General features: G+C 41.7%; 1 protein-coding gene and 1 long non-coding RNA gene across 5 annotated transcripts; one reads left to right on the plus strand and one right to left on the minus strand.

Moving 5' to 3' along the window:
* The first annotated feature begins 4,456 nt into the window (after positions 1–4,456).
* LOC118242285 lies at positions 4,457–5,320 on the plus strand. The gene is made up of 3 exons (XR_004776743.1): positions 4,457–4,497; positions 4,640–4,804; positions 5,154–5,320. It is a non-coding gene; the product is annotated as an uncharacterized LOC118242285 (long non-coding RNA).
* Positions 5,321–12,903: 7,583 nt separating this feature from the next.
* gask1b (golgi associated kinase 1B) lies at positions 12,904–20,630 on the minus strand. Of its 4 annotated transcripts, none has more exons than XM_035532311.1 (7): positions 20,534–20,630; positions 20,364–20,442; positions 18,351–18,777; positions 16,506–17,654; positions 15,879–16,084; positions 14,663–14,889; positions 12,904–13,438 (listed from the first exon to the last, which is right to left on the minus strand). In XM_035532311.1, the coding sequence occupies exons 4-7, from the start codon at positions 17,413–17,415 to the stop codon at positions 13,231–13,233; spliced, it is 1,551 nt and encodes a 516-aa protein (XP_035388204.1). In that variant the 5' UTR covers positions 17,416–17,654; positions 18,351–18,777; positions 20,364–20,442; positions 20,534–20,630; the 3' UTR covers positions 12,904–13,230. The 4 variants fall into 4 exon arrangements, with proteins under 4 accessions (XP_035388204.1, XP_026873996.2, XP_035388206.1 ...); XM_027018196.2 differs by having other exon boundaries at positions 13,319–13,438; positions 15,976–16,084; XM_027018195.2 differs by lacking the exons at positions 18,351–18,777; positions 20,364–20,442; positions 20,534–20,630 and adding an exon at positions 17,765–18,344.
* Positions 20,631–21,132: the final 502 nt, after the last annotated feature.

Below are 21,132 nucleotides of genomic sequence, written 5' to 3' on the forward strand. Positions count from 1 at the left end.
TGATTTAAATACAGCCTGTGGGCTTGATTTTATTTTTTTAACTGAAACAGGGTTAAATAAATTTATTGCTGAAACTGTATCAATTGCATCTGCTCCACTATACTACGACTCATGGCTCATGTTCCAACCATGAAGGTGCAGGTTTTTACCAATGCAACCAGTTATCATTTGGTGATTTCACATCCTTTGAGTATCTCTGTGCAGTTCTGTAAGGAGGGCTAAGAACATTACTTGTAATTGTTCATACGTCTTTTAAGTACAGTGCAAATTTTCCTGGTGAATACACTAGCACACTGTAGCGGTCACGTTCAGGAGGTGGTTATCTCAAAGGCCCTCAACATATCAGCTAAGCATGTGGCTTTATCAGATTGGTATCACGTGTTCTTTGATATGTGAGCCTCTCTAGCAATTATGACCAGATGTGTTAATCTTAAGAAGATGTTTCTAACTGACAGCACAGCCACCTGTTTCATGAGCAAAACGTGCACAGTGCCATGCGGGCCGTCTGTTTCTGGTGATGCTCTGCTGCATTGCTTGAACTCAGAAATCGTTAGTGTTATGAATGAGATTGCACACGTTAAAGCCCTGTCATGCCGACAGAAAGCCCATGATGGAGAAAAGCTACCGCAGTTCAAATCCAACAAAGGGAATGCAGGAAGGCTGAATGCAGCTATCATTTTCATTACAATACAAGAACATGAAAAGCTAGACGATTCTTTTTCCTCCAGCGTCAATAGCAAAACATATGGCCCCTGAATTAATATCAAATGTGATGTAATGAGTGTGTTCTTTTTCAGCACTAAAATATCAGACAATCCATTAGTACATCTATATCTGCTAATGAGCCTAAGTCCTCTCCATCCCCTCGTTAAGTTTTTGTGGTCAAAATGATACTTGATACTTTAGAAGCTTTTTAAAGAGTGTTTCACTCATAGTAATGAGACTACCCTAATTAAGATAATGAATGCCATTCATTTAAATACAGATACTGGGAAATTATCAGTTCTACTACTGTTCAATCTCATTGTCATTGAACACAGCATTCTTATAGATAGACTTGAGAAGTGCAGTGGACTCAGTTCATATCTGCAAGGCAGGAACTATTTGATCAAAATAGAAAATGTTTTTGAGAGAGAGTCCGTGACCTGTGGTGTTCCCCAGGATTCGATTCTTGGCTTGCATGCATTTAATTTATACATTCTTGGCCAGACTCTGGCTATCTGGGCTATCTCTGGCTATCTGGGCTATCTGACCACAGCCATGCAGATGATACTCAAATTAACTTGGCCCTCTCCCCAAACGACTAGAGACCCCTTGACTCACTTTGTAAGTGCCTTTAGCACATCACTAACTGAATGGGCCAAAACATTCTGCAGTTGAAAAGATAGACACAGATTGTTTTATTTGGGAACAGCAATGAGAACACAGATGAGTTGCCTATTTGGACTAGAAATCCGTCAAATCTAAAGAGCGAGCTTGTAGTCTTATCATATTAATGGTCTCTTATCTGTTTTAGTATTTAAAAGCAGTTTGAATTTTATTTTCTTTGTATTTTCTTATGTGTAATGCATTTTGAATGACCTGAATGTATGAAAGGTGCTATATAAATAAACAAACCCTGCCTTACCTTGCTTCACTACAGTTACAGCTTGAGCTAGAAGAATTTCCAAAAGATTAGCAGTGTGTCTGTGGGAATTTGGGCCCATTTAGTCAAAAGAGCAGGCATTGATGTTGGACAAGAACACATGACTTGTATTCAGTGTTCTAATTCATCCCAAAGACGTTCAGTGGGGCTGAGGTCACGACTCTGTGCAGTTCCTCTATACCTAACTACTCAGCCTACGTGTTTTTAGACTTCACATGGTGCACAACAGCCCAGTCATTCTGGGAGAGGGAAAGACTTTCCTCAAACTACATGGGAACTAAGGAGCCTGGACCAAACCCTGAAAAACAGCTCCGCTCCATTATCCCTCTTCTACCAAACCTTCCCGCTGGTACTGTATTAGATATTTCAGTAGGTAGTTTGGCATTAACCAAACCCAGATTCATCTGTCAGAATGCCAGATAGTGATGCGTAATTCAACACACCGCAGAACCCATTTCCACTGCTCCTGAGTCCAGCAGCAGTGTGCATTACACAGCTAGAGCTGACATTGCACATAGTGATCTCAGGCTTGTGTGCAGCTGCTCAGCCACGGAAACCCATTTCATGAAGCTCCTGACATACAGTCCATGTGTTGATACGACTTCCAGAGGCAGCATGGAACTCTGTAGCGAGTGATGCGAGTGATGTAGTGGGATCTAGTGCTTTGTGATGGAGCTGCTGTTGCTCCTTAATACTTCCGTTTTGCAATAATCTTACACTTGACCAGGACAGATATAGCAGGGTAGCATTTTTATGAATCGACTTTTGCCAAAAGAAGAATTCTATTACAGTGCCACATTTAAAGTCACCTAGCTCTTCAGTATAACCCCTTAGACTGTCAGTGTTTATCTTTGGAGATTTTATGGCTATGTGCTTGATTTTATACACCTTTTAGCAATGGGTGTGGCTGAAACACCTGAAGGAGTTCAATAATCAGGAAGAGTTTCCAGATACATTTAACCATATAATGAGTAATCTGTCTCTCGCTTTCGCTCATTCTTTTTCTTTATCTATCTATCATTTGGTCTCTCTCTTCTCAATCATCTCACCCTCCTCTCCCAGGGAGATATTCTAGACCAAGCACAATGGCTGTGTTCATTCTGTTTTTGTGCGTTTGTCACTGTTTGCAGACATCTCAATTCCGTTGGCCCACAGCAGTGAGGATCAGTGTGGTGTGGATGCCAGCTTTGTAACCCAGCCTCAATAGCCCTGATCTCAGTGCCAGATGCCTTGAGCTCCCCAAGGAGTTTTATTTGGGAAATTGTGGCATCTGATTGGTTGCAGTGGCTGTTATCTAGTCTGTCAGCAGGTAGCCATGCCTAACTTTTAAAACCATCCAGATGGTCTGTCCTTCAGATAAGAGACTATGTTAACCAGTATTATCTAGCCTGATAAGCATTTAGCAGATGAGTGCACATGACTATTTTAATGGTATGTTTAATAACAATGAATATATGGAGGGTAAATTTGGGTGTGTACTTTTTAATGTATGTCAGATGTTTCTTAAGAAGTAGGCCTGTAGACCCCATCCAAAACACAATAACAAATATAGCAGGAATGTCCTGTAATATAATCAATATCATATATTTGTAATATATTATTAATCAACCTAACAAATCAAGGACATGTTTGTTAGCTGTACAGCTTTATATGGAAGACGTCTTTCAGATGAAGGTGTTTCCAGGCTGTGTGCAGTGACTCCACTTTTTCTGTCCATGACATTTGGCAATGGCGAACTGTGGATGGTGTAAGATCTGGATTAAATACCAAATAATACACAGGCCGCTAAAGCACATCCACACAATCATCACAATCAGCTCTGCTTCCCACACCAAGACCGTCGCCATAGCAACCTTCACAGAACTGCCAAACTCCTAATCACCAAGGCGATTTTCTGCAGATAGCACTTCTTTTGATATTTTATTCAATGTTGGAGCAGATTACTAAGTGACATCAGGAAGAAAGAGAGAAAGAGAGGGAGACTTACTACAGCCAGCCTTTCCATGTGCTCTTCAACCACCAAACTACAAAAACCTCACAGTCTGAATGACAAGGAAATTAATTTAATTACAAATGATTTCACATAACATTAAAGGACTTTAATCACCATTTACCCTTCAGTAAAATTTTAGTCAAGGCAAGACCCCTGCAGCACCTGGGCAGTAAACAGACAGATAAGGTTGAATAGTGTGTGCGTGTGTGTGTGTGTGTGTGTGTGTGTGTGTGTGTGTGTGTGTGTGTGTGTGCTATAAATTGTATTGCTTTTCATTAGCTTTGAAAACAAACAGATGATGATAAAATTTAAATTATAATAAAATTTAAATTACCATCTACATGATGATTATTTAAACATCATCACCCCCAAGAAGCCTTGAGTAACATATTTGGACTCGCGCATAGTTAATTCTATATGTTAAAGAACAATTTATTATGTATGTATCACAGGGAAAAAAAAAACAAATTACAGTAAAGTACACTATAATCCAAATATGCTTATTCTGCTATTTTTACAGGCCCATTGTCATAAAATCTGTAGACCACGTTCACATACTAACACTAGGTGGCAGTAAGGTTCTATTCTGGTTCTAAACTGTTCTTTCAGATTGTGTGTATGGCAAAAATAAAAACTGTTTTTAAATGTTAAAATCAACCATCTGACTAAACTGGACCATTAAGTAAAAAAAATAACTCTACGAAATCACCTTTAATTTCTTTGAGATAATGTCACAACAACAGAGGGATGACGCATGGGTCTCATGCTTATTTTGCACCACTTCTTGGTATCAGCATTCTAGGTAACAGCACTGATTCCTGTATTTCAGTAGTCTTCTAGTTCAACGGTATCTTCAACGGTAACTCTAACCTCCTGTACTGGCTTGGATGTGTTATATGAGTAGATAGCAAAGCACTTTTGTAAGTCGCTCTGGACAAGAGCGTCTGCTAAATGCCATAAACATAAATGTAAATGTAATGAAGCAGTAAATATGTTTACAGGATTCTCAACCTCTGGAACTGCGCAACTAAATCTGTTCCAAAAGAGCGAGACCCCTGCTGAGAAGTGTCTTCCCTGGGTATACTTGCTCACATCTGGAAGTTCTGAATCATCTGCTCTGGCAGCCACGATGACACAGGCTCTGTCCAGCCGAATTCAGGCGAAGGGTGAGTAGCTGCACACAGGACTGAGTGCTAGCGTGCTGACTGGCACGTTCCCGTCACCAGTATATCTAAAGCTCATTCATCAGCGAGTGGAGTGTCCACTATAGGTTACACATCCAAAGGTTTAGTTAATACATGCCACACAGATAAATACCAGGTTTGTGTAATGTGTGATATTTAATATTGTGTTTACACTTGGACTGTGTGTGAGTAAGATATATCGTGTGTGTGTGTGTGTGTGTGTGTGTGTGTGTGTGTGTGTGTGTGTGTTTCATATGTCCTTTCAGTGCAGTAGTTCAAGCTGAGATGCACATTGTTTTAATGTGTGGTGACATAATTATTTTCTACACAGGTCAAGCGTAGATGACGACTTCTCTGGACATTTCTTTCTAACAATCCTACAGTAAACGTGACTTTATTTTCCTTTTTTTATTTACAAACTATCAACAAACGAAAGAAAAACAAATCTCATGGCAGCATGACACCACCAAGAAATGACTGTCGCTGTGGGACGTGTTACACCAGGACACAGAAGTCAGAGACCCCCCCCCCCCCCCCCCCCCCCCGTAGACTTCCCCCCCAGAGAGGCCGTGCCTGTACGCTGCCGTGGTCTTTATGCGGCCCGATGACCCCATGGAGAAGGAATGATGTGTTTTTCCCCCTCTCATGGCCTTCATACTTCATGCTTCCTGTCCATACTCTGCTCACATATTCCTGTTTGTCTTCCTGTACCCATGGCACCATTTCCTTTAAGACATTCCCAGAATCTTGGAAAAGCAACATCTTGGTCTTTTATTTCTTCACTGGATGAAGGAAATACATTTTCAAACATAGTTAATAATACATGATTAACTAATAATACATAGTTAATAATACGTGCATTTGACTGCTATAGACAGGATTTATGGCTAGAAAAAAAGCAGAAATGTATAAAAAAAAAAACCAGCTGTATATGAAATCAGGAATAATTGTTGGTTTCTTCCGCATTCTGATGAGAAGCTAAACACTTTTCTCCTCTAATTTTCAATAATATTAGAACACCGGCATTGTGCCATAAATGAAGATAGTTGGCTTTAAGAGCTGTGTCCATCATCGAGCTGCGTGCGCACCAGCATCTTATGCAACGTCTTAGCCAGCGCAGGATGTAGCTCTTAAGCAGACGCCTTCTGACTTGACCTGCCTGCTTCTGCCTGACTCCCCACCATATGTGCTGAAGCAACTCATGTCAGAACACATTCGTACAAAGAGCTCCCTACAGCCTTCAGAGTATCGGTCATAGGTCATTCGAGCCTGTAAGTGATCCAGAAAGAAACTGAACCAAAAAATATATATATATTTTTATATATATATCAGGGTGAGGATATTTCCTTTTCCATAACCAGAAGCACTGTGGCACAGATAGAAAGGTAACATTACAATTCTGGATTACAAATCCAGGATTACAATTTGTTATATCAGTTAAAGGATGTCATAAATTGAACTCTAAGATCAATTTCATGCAGCAATAAATCATACAGTGATAAATTCCCCGTTGGAAATGTTGCGATAATTTCAAGTTTCAGTACAGAATGTGTATTCAGTTCATACATGTCTACTAATTATTTTTGATGTTCTAAAATTCTAGATGCAGTTTGAGATCCCTCATGCAGTTTAGACATGTAAAGCTGAACTGAGCACACGTCTCCTTGATGCCACTGGTGGAAATTGGCAGAGGCTGGTTTGTGCAGCGCAGTAATTATAGCCTTGTCACTGACTGCCATCACCGGGTCTGAGACTGGTATTTTAATTTGAATGTTCTCAGAGAGCTTGCAAAAGAAATCATACTCAGTCTCTGAAAAAAATCAGAAGTTAAAAAACGTAAAAATATTAACAATAATGAAAAATAGAAATAAGATAAAATAATATTTTTGTCATCTTTTCAGTGCAACTGTCATAATGCCAGATTCCCAAGCAGACTACAACACCCAGCAACCCGTTCTTCTCCCTGGCAACAACTCCGCCAATCAGAGATGCTTGATCAGATCAGCATCACCGGAGTATTGAACTCACCTGTACATCATTAGTATCAGTGTATATAAGACTGTAGAGAAATACCACTCACTGCAAAGAATCGCTGTACGTTTTCTGAAAGCATACCGAGCATTATTTCTTGATTGGATTATTGTGTATCATACCTTGACTTTGTTTTTCCGATATTGTATTTTTGCCTGCCCCCTTTTTTGGATATTCTGCCCAGATTGTTTGTGTTTGCTCTTCTGGTTTTTGACTGTTGATTCTTTATGATTTTGATTCTCCCATTACATTCTCGTTTGATCATAATTCTGGATTCTTCTACTCTTGGATTAAGAATAAAGACACCTACTATTTCATTTCCGCAAGCGTCTGATTTTGACCACGACCTAACAGCAACCTAATCTGTCTCAGTATTAATTCATCAGTTCTTTAATAATGTGCCCTCATGAATAATGACCCCTCCAGGAATAACACCATGAACTCTGACCTTTGTGCTTGTACATATCCTCTGACTAACTTTACATTTTTATCCACAGCGTCCACATCACATGTTGCCTGTATTTAGAGGCATAAGCCTCTCCCTTCTGAGGCTGTAGGGACCATGCTGGTCTGGGCTGGGGTCCCCTACTCTACTGCCCCCCTGGGTGGGGTTAACCGCACCACAGAGAGGGAGCAGTTTTACACAAAAACCTCCTAAACATGCCAGTAAGCACAGCGTCATCACACCACACGCATACAGACACACAGACCTTGTTTTACTCATTGCTTCGTGTGGATTCCTGTGAGGCAGACCGTGAAAACAACATCTATGTTCTGAGAAGAGCACCACAGAGCAGGTGGGGTGGAGAGAGTGAGAGAGAGAGAGAGAGAGAGAGAGAGAGAGAGAAGAATAATGGAGTGATGATCCCAGGAAGTGTTAAGCTGCTCATATTAAACTGTCAGTACTGACAGCTGTGCAGAGCCTCTAAATGAAGGGTATTTCTGACGATCTGAATTACACGACACAGAGCACTCTGGCTGAGGGCCTGAGGTCTTCGGTGCTGTTTTCATATGCAGACAATATCCTCCAGTAACACACACACACACACACACACACACACACATATGCAACCTTGCTCTTGTGTGAAACTCAACTTCTCAGTGTTGCACTACCCTTTCCTCAGCTCTGACCCAGTGACAGTAGGAACAATATCATCAGAGGATTCATTCAGGCTTTAACATGTCAAGCCTTTAGCGTGTGCCCTGATGCAGAGAGCTGAATCAAAGCATTGTCTTACTGCAATCTTTGTTTCCATTCTTTTGTTTTATCCCTCATAAAGGGGCCTGGATACATTAGGCCAGACAGAACTACAGGTTGCTTTCTAACCTAGGAATCTAGGTTAAGACTGTGCAGTGTGTTGAGTCTACAGCCAAATGTTTGGCATAGAGGAATGAATACCTATCTTTGCCTGTTTTCTAATCTGGAGATCTAATCTTGTAACTGACACACACACACACACACACACACACACACACACACACTACTAAACCTTATCTGTCTGTTTACTGCCCAGGTGGTGCAGGGGTCTTGCCTTGAGGAAAGTCAACAAAACCAACAGATCAAAATCCCCTAAACATCAAGCACTCAAGCGAAATGACTCATATGCACTTAAGACCCAGTCCAAGATGAAGGGTTTCTCTAAATTTAGGAGACTTACAGAACTGCCCCCACACAGAAAGCACTAAAATCTTTTGACATGTTCTTCATTCTTGTCATGAGCCTCTAATGACAATTCATACAATTTGGACTCAAATTTAAGTGTTTTAGTGTTTCTCATCTTTTAAGCAGGAGACGCTGAGTTTGCCCATCATATTTCTACTGATATAGTTCAATTATAAACTTAAAAATTACATTTCAAAACATCTTTTATGCATTTTATGCAATTATAAAACAAAACTGATTTAGGAACCATGTTCTGTAGTTACAGGACTAAAGAAGGATGTAAAAATCTGATTTAATGAGACTTTCAGCTGTCTGAAGTTCAGCTGGGGTCATTGCGCTCTCTCTCTCTCTCTCTCTCTCTCTCTCTCTCTCTCTCTCTCTCTGCCTCTCTCTCTCTCTTTGTGTGTGTGTGTGTGTGTGTGTGTGCGCGCACAAGAACAACTGGCCAGACTGAGGAAAAAACAGGGAAAATTCTTGGTCATGCTGAAGTATGCGGAGAAGTGATTATCAGAGCAAACTGTGCAGCATAAAGCTTCCTCTGTTCCTCTGGTAGGAAAGAAACACACCACCACACTCTACTCAGCTGCCGGGAGAAGGGTGGAGCTGGGGATGGGGGGTGACGTAGCATTCATATAGAGCTGCAATCACTACATCCACTGCATCTTTGAACCAGTTCAAGCATTTTGTTTGCTTTATCCCCACCCCCCAGCCCAAGAGCTGTCAAGTGCAAACTGAACTTTGGCCAATCTTATTTTGAAGGGATAGAGATACTCCTCCTGATCAAATCCTAGCTGCACAGGACAGTGATAGCACAGCAAGGCAAAAGAAAGAGAAATATAGATTTGTTCCAGAGGCGATGCGGATATCTGGCACTTCCCTGATGAAGGTCAGGGTCAGATCTGAGAAATGGACTCACGATGGGACTGGCAGTGGGTTTTGGTTGTGTGCAACATCAAAGATCAAAGCAAGCATTTCCCTTCATCACGCTTTAGCTAAAGACCCAACCTTTTGCCTTTGGGCTCTGACTCAGCAGTAGTGGATAGTTCACATTAGGCTCCAGGAAGCCCTCGACACCCAAACACTTCACACAGGGTATGGAAAATGCCACACAAAGTCATTTTGCATGCAGTACCTTTTGGCCTTTTGGCATTCTCTTATCTGAGAACAGGGTCTTGGCTCTTTTCTACTATTACTATTATCTACTATTCTACTATTCCCTTACTGGCAGGGTATCTGCTATTCAAGAGCAGGTGTGTGCATGTTGTGTGTCCAAGAATGCATGAGCGCGGGTGTAACAATGATTCTAATCATGTGGAGGAAACAGTCGAATATTTTTGCTTTGACCTGCGAGATGAGTGTAAGACGTCCAACTTATCAGTGGATGAAAATAGAGAGAGAGAGAGGGAAGGAAAGAGGGAAAGAGACAGAAAGAGAGAGAGGTGTGAGAGAGAGGAACAGCCACACATTAGGTACATTCACAATGATGAAGTGTGTGTGTGTGTGTGTGTGTGTGTATGAGAATGTGTGTGCGCACGCTGTGCTCTGGATGCTAACAGGAGTCACTGAGGTCACTGAAAGCTAGGCTGGGTTGCTCACTCACCAAAAAGCGGTGAGAGAAAACACCCGACTGTGTCAGGTTCAGCTGTTTTCTCCTGGAAACCCACGGTCTTCCTTCCATAAACACACAGCAGACGTGATTAGAGCCTGGAGCTTTAGTGAAGGGCTTCTAGCGGTTGTGCTGCGCTTCCTAAACCATCTGTAACACTGATGCCTTTAACAGGAGTGCATACGCAGCAGGTATGGAACTCCTAACTGAGTGAAAAGCAAACGGGCCAGCTCTTAAGTGCAGTTTAATCACAGGCTTAAGATAGGATTCACTGAAATGAACACAAGCAGAGGAAAACGGTCCAGAATGTCTCTCTCTGTCAGACACACACACACACACACACACACACACACACACAGGTTCGAGCTGAACTCCTCACATGGTCCTGTTGTACAAGAGCTTCATAAACTTTACACATCTACACACTTTGAAGAGCAGACCAGCTAAGTATTGAAAGGGTAGATGATGGACTTAAACCCATAAAAGGCCACAACACTTGACTGATAAACTATCATATGAGTTTGGAATTTAGTTCACACAAATAATTATCTGAATTATTTACATGTTCCTTTTAGATTACACGGCCAGTAACAGAAGGTAAACTTACATCTCACTCTCCAAATATAACAAATCTGTTTATTTTATGAGGTCAGTCAGTGTGGATAATTAAACAGGATACAAAAATAAATCCCTCACTATGCTCAACTCTGTTACTACTTACAAAAAAAATCAACAAAAGCACAAATCCGCCCTGGTGAATTAGTGCTGTGACTGCATTCTACCCCTGCTGATATGATGCATAATAGATTTCCTCTCCACAATCCTCAATCACTGTGTTTCCTGTAGGGCGTTTAAGACAAACACACACACACACACACACACACACACACACACACACACACACACACACACACACACACACACACACACAAAACATTTGTTAACAAGGTAGCTAAGTATTAACAATGGAGCTAAGTATTAACAGCTTTGAACAAATGTGGGATAAGTTGCAGGTGAGATCACTTCTCATTAGTGGTGCTGGGAGACAGAATCTATGTGAGTTCACTTCTCATTAGTGCCCCTGGGTTGTAAAATAGTTACTCTTTCCTGTTGATATGAATATAGGCATCTGTCACTGGAGTGGAGAAGCTGGCACTAAACACACACAAGCATTTGCTGTCAGCCTGTTTCCCAGTCCAACTCACTCTCTCTAACCACACCAGCAAAAAGCACCCCATCACTTGTTTAAGTAAATTTGGTACTGAGATAGGGCAAAAATGTAGACCGTCTGGGGTCTCTGAGTACAGTGTTGGGAAATACAGTGCTGTCTCACTGGAACTAACATGCTCTGTGGAATTAGCATGCTTAATGGAATTATCATGCCCCACTGGAATTAGCGTGTTCACTGGAATTAGCAGTGCAGATGCAGTTCTTTCCAAACCCAGTCCAGGGGATGACATGCACCACATGTTTGTTCTTTTCTTGCTCTTCACAGCTTGTGCAGGGCTTGTCAGATATCTGAATGTTTGGCAGCAGGTGCTCTAGAGTAGAGAGAACAGTTAGATGTGTAGGATGGATCAGGACTGGGCCTGTAAGAAACTCTTTTGATCCTCACGGCACTCAGTGGTATCATTATAATAATAAAAGATCCAAACCAGGGAGTCTCCCCTGAACTGGGGAAGCCAGTTGGCTTATTTAACATATGATAAAGTAAACTAGGAAGGTGGGCAACAGCTCTTGCTGTGGGTACAGAAGATGTAATTAAAGGGATTTTGATTGTGAGCAATCAACAGTCATCAGAGACAAAGGGAACCAGCCTGCACATGAAGACACCAAAACCATTTCCATTGAGCACTCAAAGAGAGAACTGGAACAGTATTTTCATACTTACTGCACTCACACCACTGATGTCACATCCTTAAGAGGAGGGGATTAGTATTTCAAACATATACATGGTGTGTTTAGTTGTTCAGTCCAGCTCCTCTGGATCGGTGGTACGTGTCCTTTGCTACTGTTTGTATTGTAATAAAGATTTACCATTTTTACTCAAGTTCAGAGAGATGTCCTCTTTTTCTTACAGGTTTCATCACTTTTGAGGAGGCAGAAGTCTTGGTGAGCCATGACACTGCACAATTGAGCCAATTTCCTTTTGATTCTGCTCTCCTGACTTGATTCAACAACCAATGCCAAACACCACCAAACGGTACCATACAGTGGACCTCCAGGAATTCCAGCTCAGGTCCAAGAGCCCATCAAGACATGAAACAGACAGCCAGGAGAACACAGCTCCCATCCACTCCCACAAGAGCAGAAGAACACAGCTCCCATCCACTCCCACAGTTGCAGGAGAACACAGCACCCATCCACTCCCACAGGAGCTGGAAGACTCAGCTCCCATCATCTCCCACAGGAGCAGGAGAACACAGCACCCATCCACTCCCACAGGAGCAGGAGAACACAGCACCCATCCACTCCCACAGGAGCAGGAGAACACAGCTCCAATCATCTCCAACAGGAGCAGGAGGACCCAGCTCCCATCATCTTCCACAGAAGCAGGAGGACCCAGCTCCCATCATCTCCCACAGGAGCAGGAGAAAACTGAACACCTGTACCCTGCAGTGGTGTCAGTCACCTTCACCACACGGTTGTAAAAGACTGAAACGTTTGATGAAACATCTAACTGTTGGAGACTCAATTAGTTATAAATTAGAATTAATTTCTAATACTTCTAGTGAATATGACCTCTGATTTCAAAAAGCACATTATCAAAAGATGCATTAATAAAGAACTCCATCTAAAAATGATCATTTAATGTGTTTCAACTGGTTAGCAAGAATATGACAAGAACAAATGTAATTTTAGCTGCAGTTTGCTTTCTGGAATATAGAATGTTGAAATCTCTCCTTGCACGTGATCCATTTCCTGACTTTAAGGATGACATACTCATCCAGCCATCCAACAAGTAATTGGAAGTAATCACTCTCTATCTCACACAGTGTGTAGACTTGAAAGCAAGTAACTGGAAGCTCTCTTTGCTATCAGACGTTCAAGAATTAAAAAAAGCAAAGATAAACAGTACAAAATAAGAGTTCACGTTCTTCCTTTATCTCATGCGTTCATGGGAATGATCTTGATGTCATGGGCATTGATGTATCTGAGCAGGACTCGGGCTCGCCTCTCGATGACGTCGATGAGCTTCTCGATGCCCTGGCGGCCGCCCTGACTCTCCCAGTACAGCTCATCCAGAAATAGAGACTGCAGGAGCCTTTCTCGTAGCCGCTGAGAGCTCAACACACCCACAGCCATGGCAGGCAGCCTGGAAGACACAAACACACACACACACACGTGCGCGTCATGAATTAACGCTGTATATGCCCAATAGCAAGATAGCTGTGCAAACTACAATACATCTATTCAGGCGGTTTTGAATTTAGACTGAAAGAGGCAAATTCTTTCTGTAATTATATTACTTTGTTGCATATGTGATGCTTACAATAAGCCACTGTCAAAGGCTTGCACAATATATCATTTGTTAATAATCAGAAGGCAGCAAATGTAGGAAAAAAGCCCCTTTGTTTGTGTGTGTGTGTGTGTATGTGTGTGCATGTGTGCATTCTGGCCAACCTCAGATTATTCAGATGAGTATATAAGATGTTTTTACAAATCACACCATTCACATAATCTGACATCTGTAAATAATTTTGGTCTGAAACAAGTAAAACAATCTAACCATGTCATGCCCAGTGTTCAACAGTGTAAGTATAAGTATATCGCAAGGGACATCACAAAATGGAGCTCCAGCATGTTTTAGTCTATCTCATTCAGCCTTACTCTTTACACCACTCTTGCGCTGCCCAAATGGTATAGCCCATCAATGTATCCATGAGATCATGCCATGCTGTAATGTAGGAAATATGCCAGGCTGTGCCATTCTGTAGGAGAGGTGGGGCAGTTTCCCTTTCACATCTGATTTCTTTCACTACACATGAAGTATCAGTGCACAAATGACCAAGCTGCATTGGTGGGTTCCGACAGACTGACATCCAGATGTCCTATAGTGTCCATATGGTCCCACCGGTATCCCCTACCACATATAAAGTCATTATGTATCAATTGTGTTTTCCTCAGACAGAAAAGTGTAAAGAAAAGTGTAACCCACATCTTGTTGAATTGGACAAGGATAAGAAACATACAGCAATATCAGCAGGAAATATATATGTCTACAAATCACTAAAGGATTTTTAGGCTAGAAGGACTAGCATGAGACCATTCTATGGACCAGACACTGAAGCTACTTCCTGAATGCTTACTTCTCACTGGCTCACTTTTTTAAATAAAAACGATTTCGAAGTTGTAAACATTTCAGGATTATAGAGTTAATTTTTATTAAACCAGTTTAATCAATACTTTCGTAAAAACACTGAAATGAAATGACTGTAGTTGTACGGTGGAGAAACTTTCACTTTGAATTCTTTCCATTATATAGCGAATCAGTGATTATGGAAATAAATATGAGTTGACTGATTTCACTTGAACTTACTCTTTGATTCCCTCCAGCAGTTTAAAGTCAAGGTTGTCTTCGTCCCGGTCAAAGAAGCCCTTGTTGTTGATGAAGACAAGATGTTTGGGGTCATGGGTGCGGTGGACGATATGAGACAGTTCAACACTGTCCTTGTCTGCACATTCTCCATGGTAACCAAGCTCAACACAACTGTCCTCTGGACGGGGCCTAAACCCACAGCAGTTCCTGTCCAGCCGCTGGTGAATCTAACACAAAGAGACACACTAATCTCTTGTTTTTTTTTTCTAGTATTATAAAATGCAACATTTAATGCACAGTACATTAATTCTTTCATCACAAAGGGTCTAAAAATATAATGACTTCAAAAACAAGCAGCAGAAATCACATTTTTGTGATACAGAGAGGGGGAGAGAGAGAGAGACCAGAGAGAGAGGGAGAGAGAGGATAAAGAGAGAGAGAGACCAGAGAGAGAGAGGATAAAGAGAGAGAGAGACCAGAGGGAGAAAGAGAGAGAGAGAGAGAGAGAGAGAGAGGATAAAATGAGAGAGAGAGACCAGAGAGAGAGAGGATAAAGAGAGAGAGAGAGACCAGAGAGAGAGAGAGAGAGAGAGAGAGAGGATAAAGAGAGAGAGAGACCAGAGAGAGAGAGAGAGAGAGAGAGAGAGGATAAAGAGAGAGAGATCAGAGAGAGAGAGAGAGAGAGAGAGAGAGGATAAAGAGAGAGAGAGACCAGAGAGAGAGAGGATAAAGAGAGAGAGAGAGAGAGACCAGAGAGAGAGAGAGAGAGACAGCCCCTTGCTGCACAGTGGATATCAGCACATCACCGCCTGTGAGACAGTGGGTATCAGCTATCTCACCATATCTCACCCTTCACTACTCACTATATATATTTAGTTATGTAAATACTATATACAAGTATGTTTATAAAGTATATATTTTATACATATCTTTTTTTAAATGTTGCAAAAACATTTATTTTAAAATATTATTTTTATTCACTACTGTTGGCACCTATTTTGTAATAATTGTTGCTTTTTGTCATTTTTGTGTTAAGTTTTCTTGGTGCAATGCTTTGGCAATATTGTTCTCATAACAGACATGTCAATAAAGCTACACTGAATCTTGAATCTTGACAAAGAGATGAGAGAGAGAGAGAGAGAGAGAGAGAGAGAGAGAGAGAGAGAGAGAGAGAGAGAGAGAAAGAGGGAGACAGAAAGTGACTGAACACGTCCACCTGCAGCAGAAAGTCAAACAGCACCAGTCTGCTCCACTCATAGTGGTGGATGCTGGAGCAGTTCCACTCTGGCCTGGGAGCCCCACGCTGCCAGCACCTGTGTTTGAGCGAGGCCTGGTATTCGGCCCAGGTCAGCGTGCCGGCCCGCCCTGCGGTCACGGGCCTGACTGCAGCTTCCCACAGGCTGACGGGACACAGCTGGCCGTCTGGAACACAGCGTGCATGCCGAGGTAGGTGAGCAGGGACAGCAAGTGCTTGACTAGAGTTTACGCAACCTCTGTATGAACACAAGCATGAGACACGATCCCATGCTCCAAAAAGCGGATACGCTGCAGTGCAGTTATCAATCCTGAAATATGTGAAGTATGTGAAATATCTGAAATATATGCAGAAATGTCTACCGTCATCACGCAAAGCAATTATTCTATCTGTCATCGATTAAAAAAAAAAATCTGTTGTACATATTTTTATTAGCTAATTTCCTAATCCCCAGCAAGTTACCCAAACCATTTATTTGTGCTACCCCTTAATTATAAATATTCATAATTATCCAAAAATATTGCAGTGTTTTAAATATGATATTAATTCCTAAGACAAAATGAGAATGAATGAATATGAAGGCTATACCAAAAATTCGGAACCTCCTGCTGACGGTTGGCAAACTTCTGTTCAGCCCCAAGACCCTGTCCAAGTGAAAAGCGAACACTTCACTCATATCGACCGGTCTCTTGATCACACCACAGTCTCCAATGCACTCTGACGTATTTTCCGAGTTTTTGTGCACGGTTTCATTAAACCTCCCTGCGCTATTAAACAGCAATACGGGAGGAGAGTCTTTGGGTTCCAGGCTCTTCAGATGCGTAATTTTACTGCCGGCAAGAAAGCGCATGTCAGCTATGTCGTCTTTGCTAAACCAGGGGGGAGCCCTCTGGCTATAAATCCGGATAGAACTGACGGTATAATCGATGTCATCCATTTGTTTAACTTTGTTTTTTTGCAAAGATTGTGCGTTGTGTATAATTTGCTTCCAAGTGTCACGAACGTCCGTGCGTTTTTGTTCCCATTCATCCTTGGCAGGTTTCCCTTTTGTTCCATCATGTGTGTCCGCCTCTTGCTTTTTCACTTTCCTTAACTTCTTTCCGCGAAGTTTTGGTCGCACAGTTCCCCTTAGGATAGCGGGTTTGTGTCGCTTAGACCTGAGCGTTATGTACACCACGTTAGAGCGTGTTGGAGTGGGAGAGCCGTTCGTTTTCTCGGTCGAGATCCTGGTCTCATCAGCAGAGTCACTGGCATGTTTGCGCATGGAAAACACTCCATTACCCGTCCAGTACGCATAGCGCCTGTTCTGGTGATCTGATGTGTGACTCACGGGTTGTACAGCGAAAAAGAAATAGACAAAGCAGGCACCGGCTATGAACAAAGTCCTTCTGGCCTTAGGGTATCTCCAACAGTAGCTGGACACTCTCAAAAATGACGACCAGGACAAATGAATGAGTTTGTGTCCTATATTGCCAAGACTCATCTGACGCTTCTCCATTAGAATCTGTATCTCTGCATGATTGATCGAATACTGCCGCCTCTGTGCCAAGAGCAGCCCGTAACTTTACCGTTTCTTTTTTTTTTTGCGCTCGAAGCTAAAGAGAACAAAAAAGGTAGCGCTGCGGCTGCGTTGTGCTTCTCGACTCCCAAGTCGGTTTGTGCGCTCTGTGGAAAATGTCTCTTATTTTCATTCAGACTGAAAGGAGACAACTGCACCAGCAGGTCTTACCGGGTCAGCTGAGACAACAACGTTAAAAAAAAACACAAAAAAGACAACAAAAATAAATAAAATAACTGGCATGAATAACACTCACGGAAATAGCTTACAACTTACCTTTGGAACTTACAGAGAAATTCGCCGAAGACAGACACGTTGAAGACAGAAAGACTCATTTAAGACGTAAGCGCAGAGATCTAAAATCTTTTCCCTTTTTTTCTGTTTTATTTTTAGATAGAGACCGTAGCTTACTGAGCAGAGATGTTCCAGAAATTATAGGAAGATACGGAAAAAAGGAAAAAAAAATGCCATTTGCCACGAACATATATCAAAGCGACATCTACTGGCATTAACCCCATGTGCGGTGGGTCTAATTATATCTCTTGACATCATAGTATACAGTATCATCCTTTCCTTAGGCGACAGGATTAAAGAAGTTACCACGTCTAGACTGAAGGATATATTTTTTTTTATTTATGTAAAATGCAAAATTAGAAATAGAATAATTAGAATTCCAATGTTGTTGGATAGAACTTGTCTAAGCTACAGGTTATGGAGTTTGCTCTTTTTTTTTTTTTATAGCTGATTGTGAATCAGGTCTGTTTTATTGCCTGCCAAGCAATAAAACTGAAATCTGATTCAACCATTCAGAAAATAAAAAGGAATTTACAGCAGTACATAAGCATGCTACAACAAATACAAATGTGATCACTTACGTTACCACTTGTTCATCCAAAGTCATCATTGTCTTACATTTAATTCTCAAATATGCAGGAAGATTTTCCACAGTTGTCTTACTCCTGCTTTCCCTGGGCTTAGATTGTTGTAAAATTCCATCATGACAATATCTACCAAGTAAAGTGCTATATACAAATACCGTGGAATCGACATGAATCTCCACCTCCTCCAATCCTGTCTTCACCCACAACAATTGGAGCACTTTGCACATGGTGCCATGATGCAAATCACAGACAAGTCAGCGGCACAACAGAGATTCATGATCCTGAACAGGAGTTCAGTCCAGTTCCATTTCCTCTTCACCTCTGGAGGGTTCACACCATCTTCTTTACAAGGGTGTTTAAACATTTCTGTGCTGAGATGCTTATGTGAAACCTGGCACAGGGTAGCAGCCTTGCACAAACCCTGGAGGAGATGCAAGGGTACAGGTCAGAGCAGTACGGATGAGGGCCAGTTCAGAGCGGGACGGGTGAGGGCCAGTTCAGACCGGGGCAGTCGAGAGCCCAGGCATGATGATTCCCAGGCATTTCCCCTGAAGCTAAACTATGTAAACTGTTTTGGCGTACTGGTGATGGGATTAGTCAGACCTGCTGCAGTTACTTTTCACTGATTTATCAAGTACAGAAAGTCCTGAGCTATGAGGACTTTTATGTCCATATTAAAATTCATACAGGAGTCTGTAGAGCCTGTACATCAAAGTACAAAAATTTATAAACATTGTGGCTAGAAATTTAGTAGAGCAAAGAGACAAATGGGTTTAATTCAAAGTAATGCCCCCAAGATTTCAGGCATAGGGTTTTTAAAGGTCCCTTTACATGCAATTTTAGGGATGTGCTACCCTCCAGTGGCAGCTGGTGGTAAGGAGAGATTTGACAAGGCGGTTAGTATCACACAAAAGGCTATAACAAACAGTGGCTTGTTGACCAGACACTGAGGACACAATTATCAACTCAGAGAGGAAAAAAACAAACTTTTACTCAATTAACTCAGGTTTTTACTGAACAGGTAACAGTGACATAGCAGCATTCTCAGTTAGCCAGTAAAAGTAAGCCAAAAGTCAAGGCTGTGAAGTAGGATGAAGTGAGAAGCATAACCAAACTATTTTTAATTTAATTCAGTGAAATATTGTTTTGTGAAATAAACCTCTCCAACCCACCCAGGACATCAAATAAATCAAAGAAAGTACATAAAAAGGAGAAGAGGGGAAAAGTTACAGCACAAAATACCATAAAATGCTATAAAATACTAACACATTACATCAGAGCAAGCTTAAGGATGTATTACCAATTCATTCAGGGAGAAGCATGGCAGTAGCTTATATCAAATATGTGAGTGTGTTCAGTAAGTATTTATCATACAATCCTCATGTCTCCAAATGCCAAAGTGTGGAGAGTGACCTGATTGGAAAACACTCAGAAAAATAAAAGTGTTTTCCAAGAAACAATGCTGGGGACCAGTCATACATCCTCCCACTGAAGTGAACCACTTACTGAGATCTTCTTAACAACCACACTTCCCTACAGAGCCACAACCAAAGAATCACCCCACAGCAGCAGACACAGGGTTTGGAGTTTAGCCAGACGTCACTTACGGTTGGCATTATCACTATAGTGATGACCAGGGCACTGGACCAGGACATATCTCTTTCTCCATGCACTTTTTATAACCACCCAAGCCAACTGTCATGTAGTGTCAGTGTTCATGATGGTATAGGCCAAACCTGCCTGCTGCAGCTTTGTTCTTCATAATGCATTTAACATATCTGAACATTGACTATCCACTTCCTGTTAAAATAACCTCAATGAATGCATAATGGCTTCATAAATAACATAAAAATAATGAAGAAACACTAAGAAAGTCACCAAGCTAATTAAATGCATTCCTGTCAATAATTGATAGGTACATGAGTGACATAGCGCATAATCAGAGTTATTGATGTGTGTAAACCTCTGTGGTTATTATAGAGAGAGAGCGATAGAGTCCGAAGTTACCTTGAAGTGGCGCATCCGTTCAGCCATCCAACGTCTCCCTAACACAGCGTGCCAGGCCCCAGGTCAACGCACTCTACAGCTGGCACAGATGAAAGGTTTTCTGCAACAGCTAAATGAGTGATATTACAATGTCTGACAGCACAGAATTGCATGTGCATGCACAACCTTACCACGCCCAAACGACTCTTCCCAGCGTGGTGGCAGCATGTGCTATGGAGGAGTGAGGCTGCATGTCTGTTCCCAAGGAAACCACCCAAACAGCAGCACAGAAGATCCCACTGAAAGAAAAACAAAAACACTCCTACAGGAACGTAACGCACACTCACTTCTGCCACCTGCTGACCAGCTCGAGCATTTACAGCAGAAGCAAGCTGAACCACACCAGTCATCATGTTTCAGGTTTCTACAGCTGCAGGTTCTGTAGAAAGGAGTTGGTATTCGTCTGACCCGACTTGAATTTCCCCCTATTGAAACCAGTTATCTGTGTGCACCATTGCTCAATGTACCATTTGGCCACTTAGAGCTAGCCTAAAGCCAGGTTCTCCTATAGGGAGGGACCTGTTCTGTATGATGGATTAGTTATTTGTCTGGCCTGACATGAGCCCATCAGTGTGCTTCTGAAAGTGCCCCTTTGCCCATTTAACCATGTGCACCATTGCTCAGTGTGCCAGTTAGATTTGAGGTGTAAAATGATCTTGGGCTCAAATCAAGTTTTTCTTATAAGGAAATAATTATTCTCTTTGGTTAACTCTTTATTTATCTGGCCCAC

Source organism: Electrophorus electricus, chromosome 12 (genome assembly GCF_013358815.1).
Source record: "Electrophorus electricus isolate fEleEle1 chromosome 12, fEleEle1.pri, whole genome shotgun sequence".
Classification (NCBI taxonomy): Eukaryota; Metazoa; Chordata; class Actinopteri; order Gymnotiformes; family Gymnotidae; genus Electrophorus; species Electrophorus electricus.

What these genes read in the sequence shown, in the direction of transcription:
- gask1b (XM_035532311.1), bottom strand. Translation starts at nt 17,415, where the DNA reads ATGGAGAAGCGTCAGATGAGTCTTGGCAATATAGGACACAAACTCATT. An exon ending in TGTTTGACTTTCTGCTGCAG is followed by an intron (nt 14,890 to 15,878) that starts GTGGACGTGTTC and finishes TCTTTGTGTTAG; the next exon opens with ATTCACCAGCGGCTGGACAG. An exon ending in CTGCTGGAGGGAATCAAAGA is followed by an intron (nt 13,439 to 14,662) that starts GTAAGTTCAAGT and finishes TGTGTCTTCCAG; the next exon opens with GCTGCCTGCCATGGCTGTGG.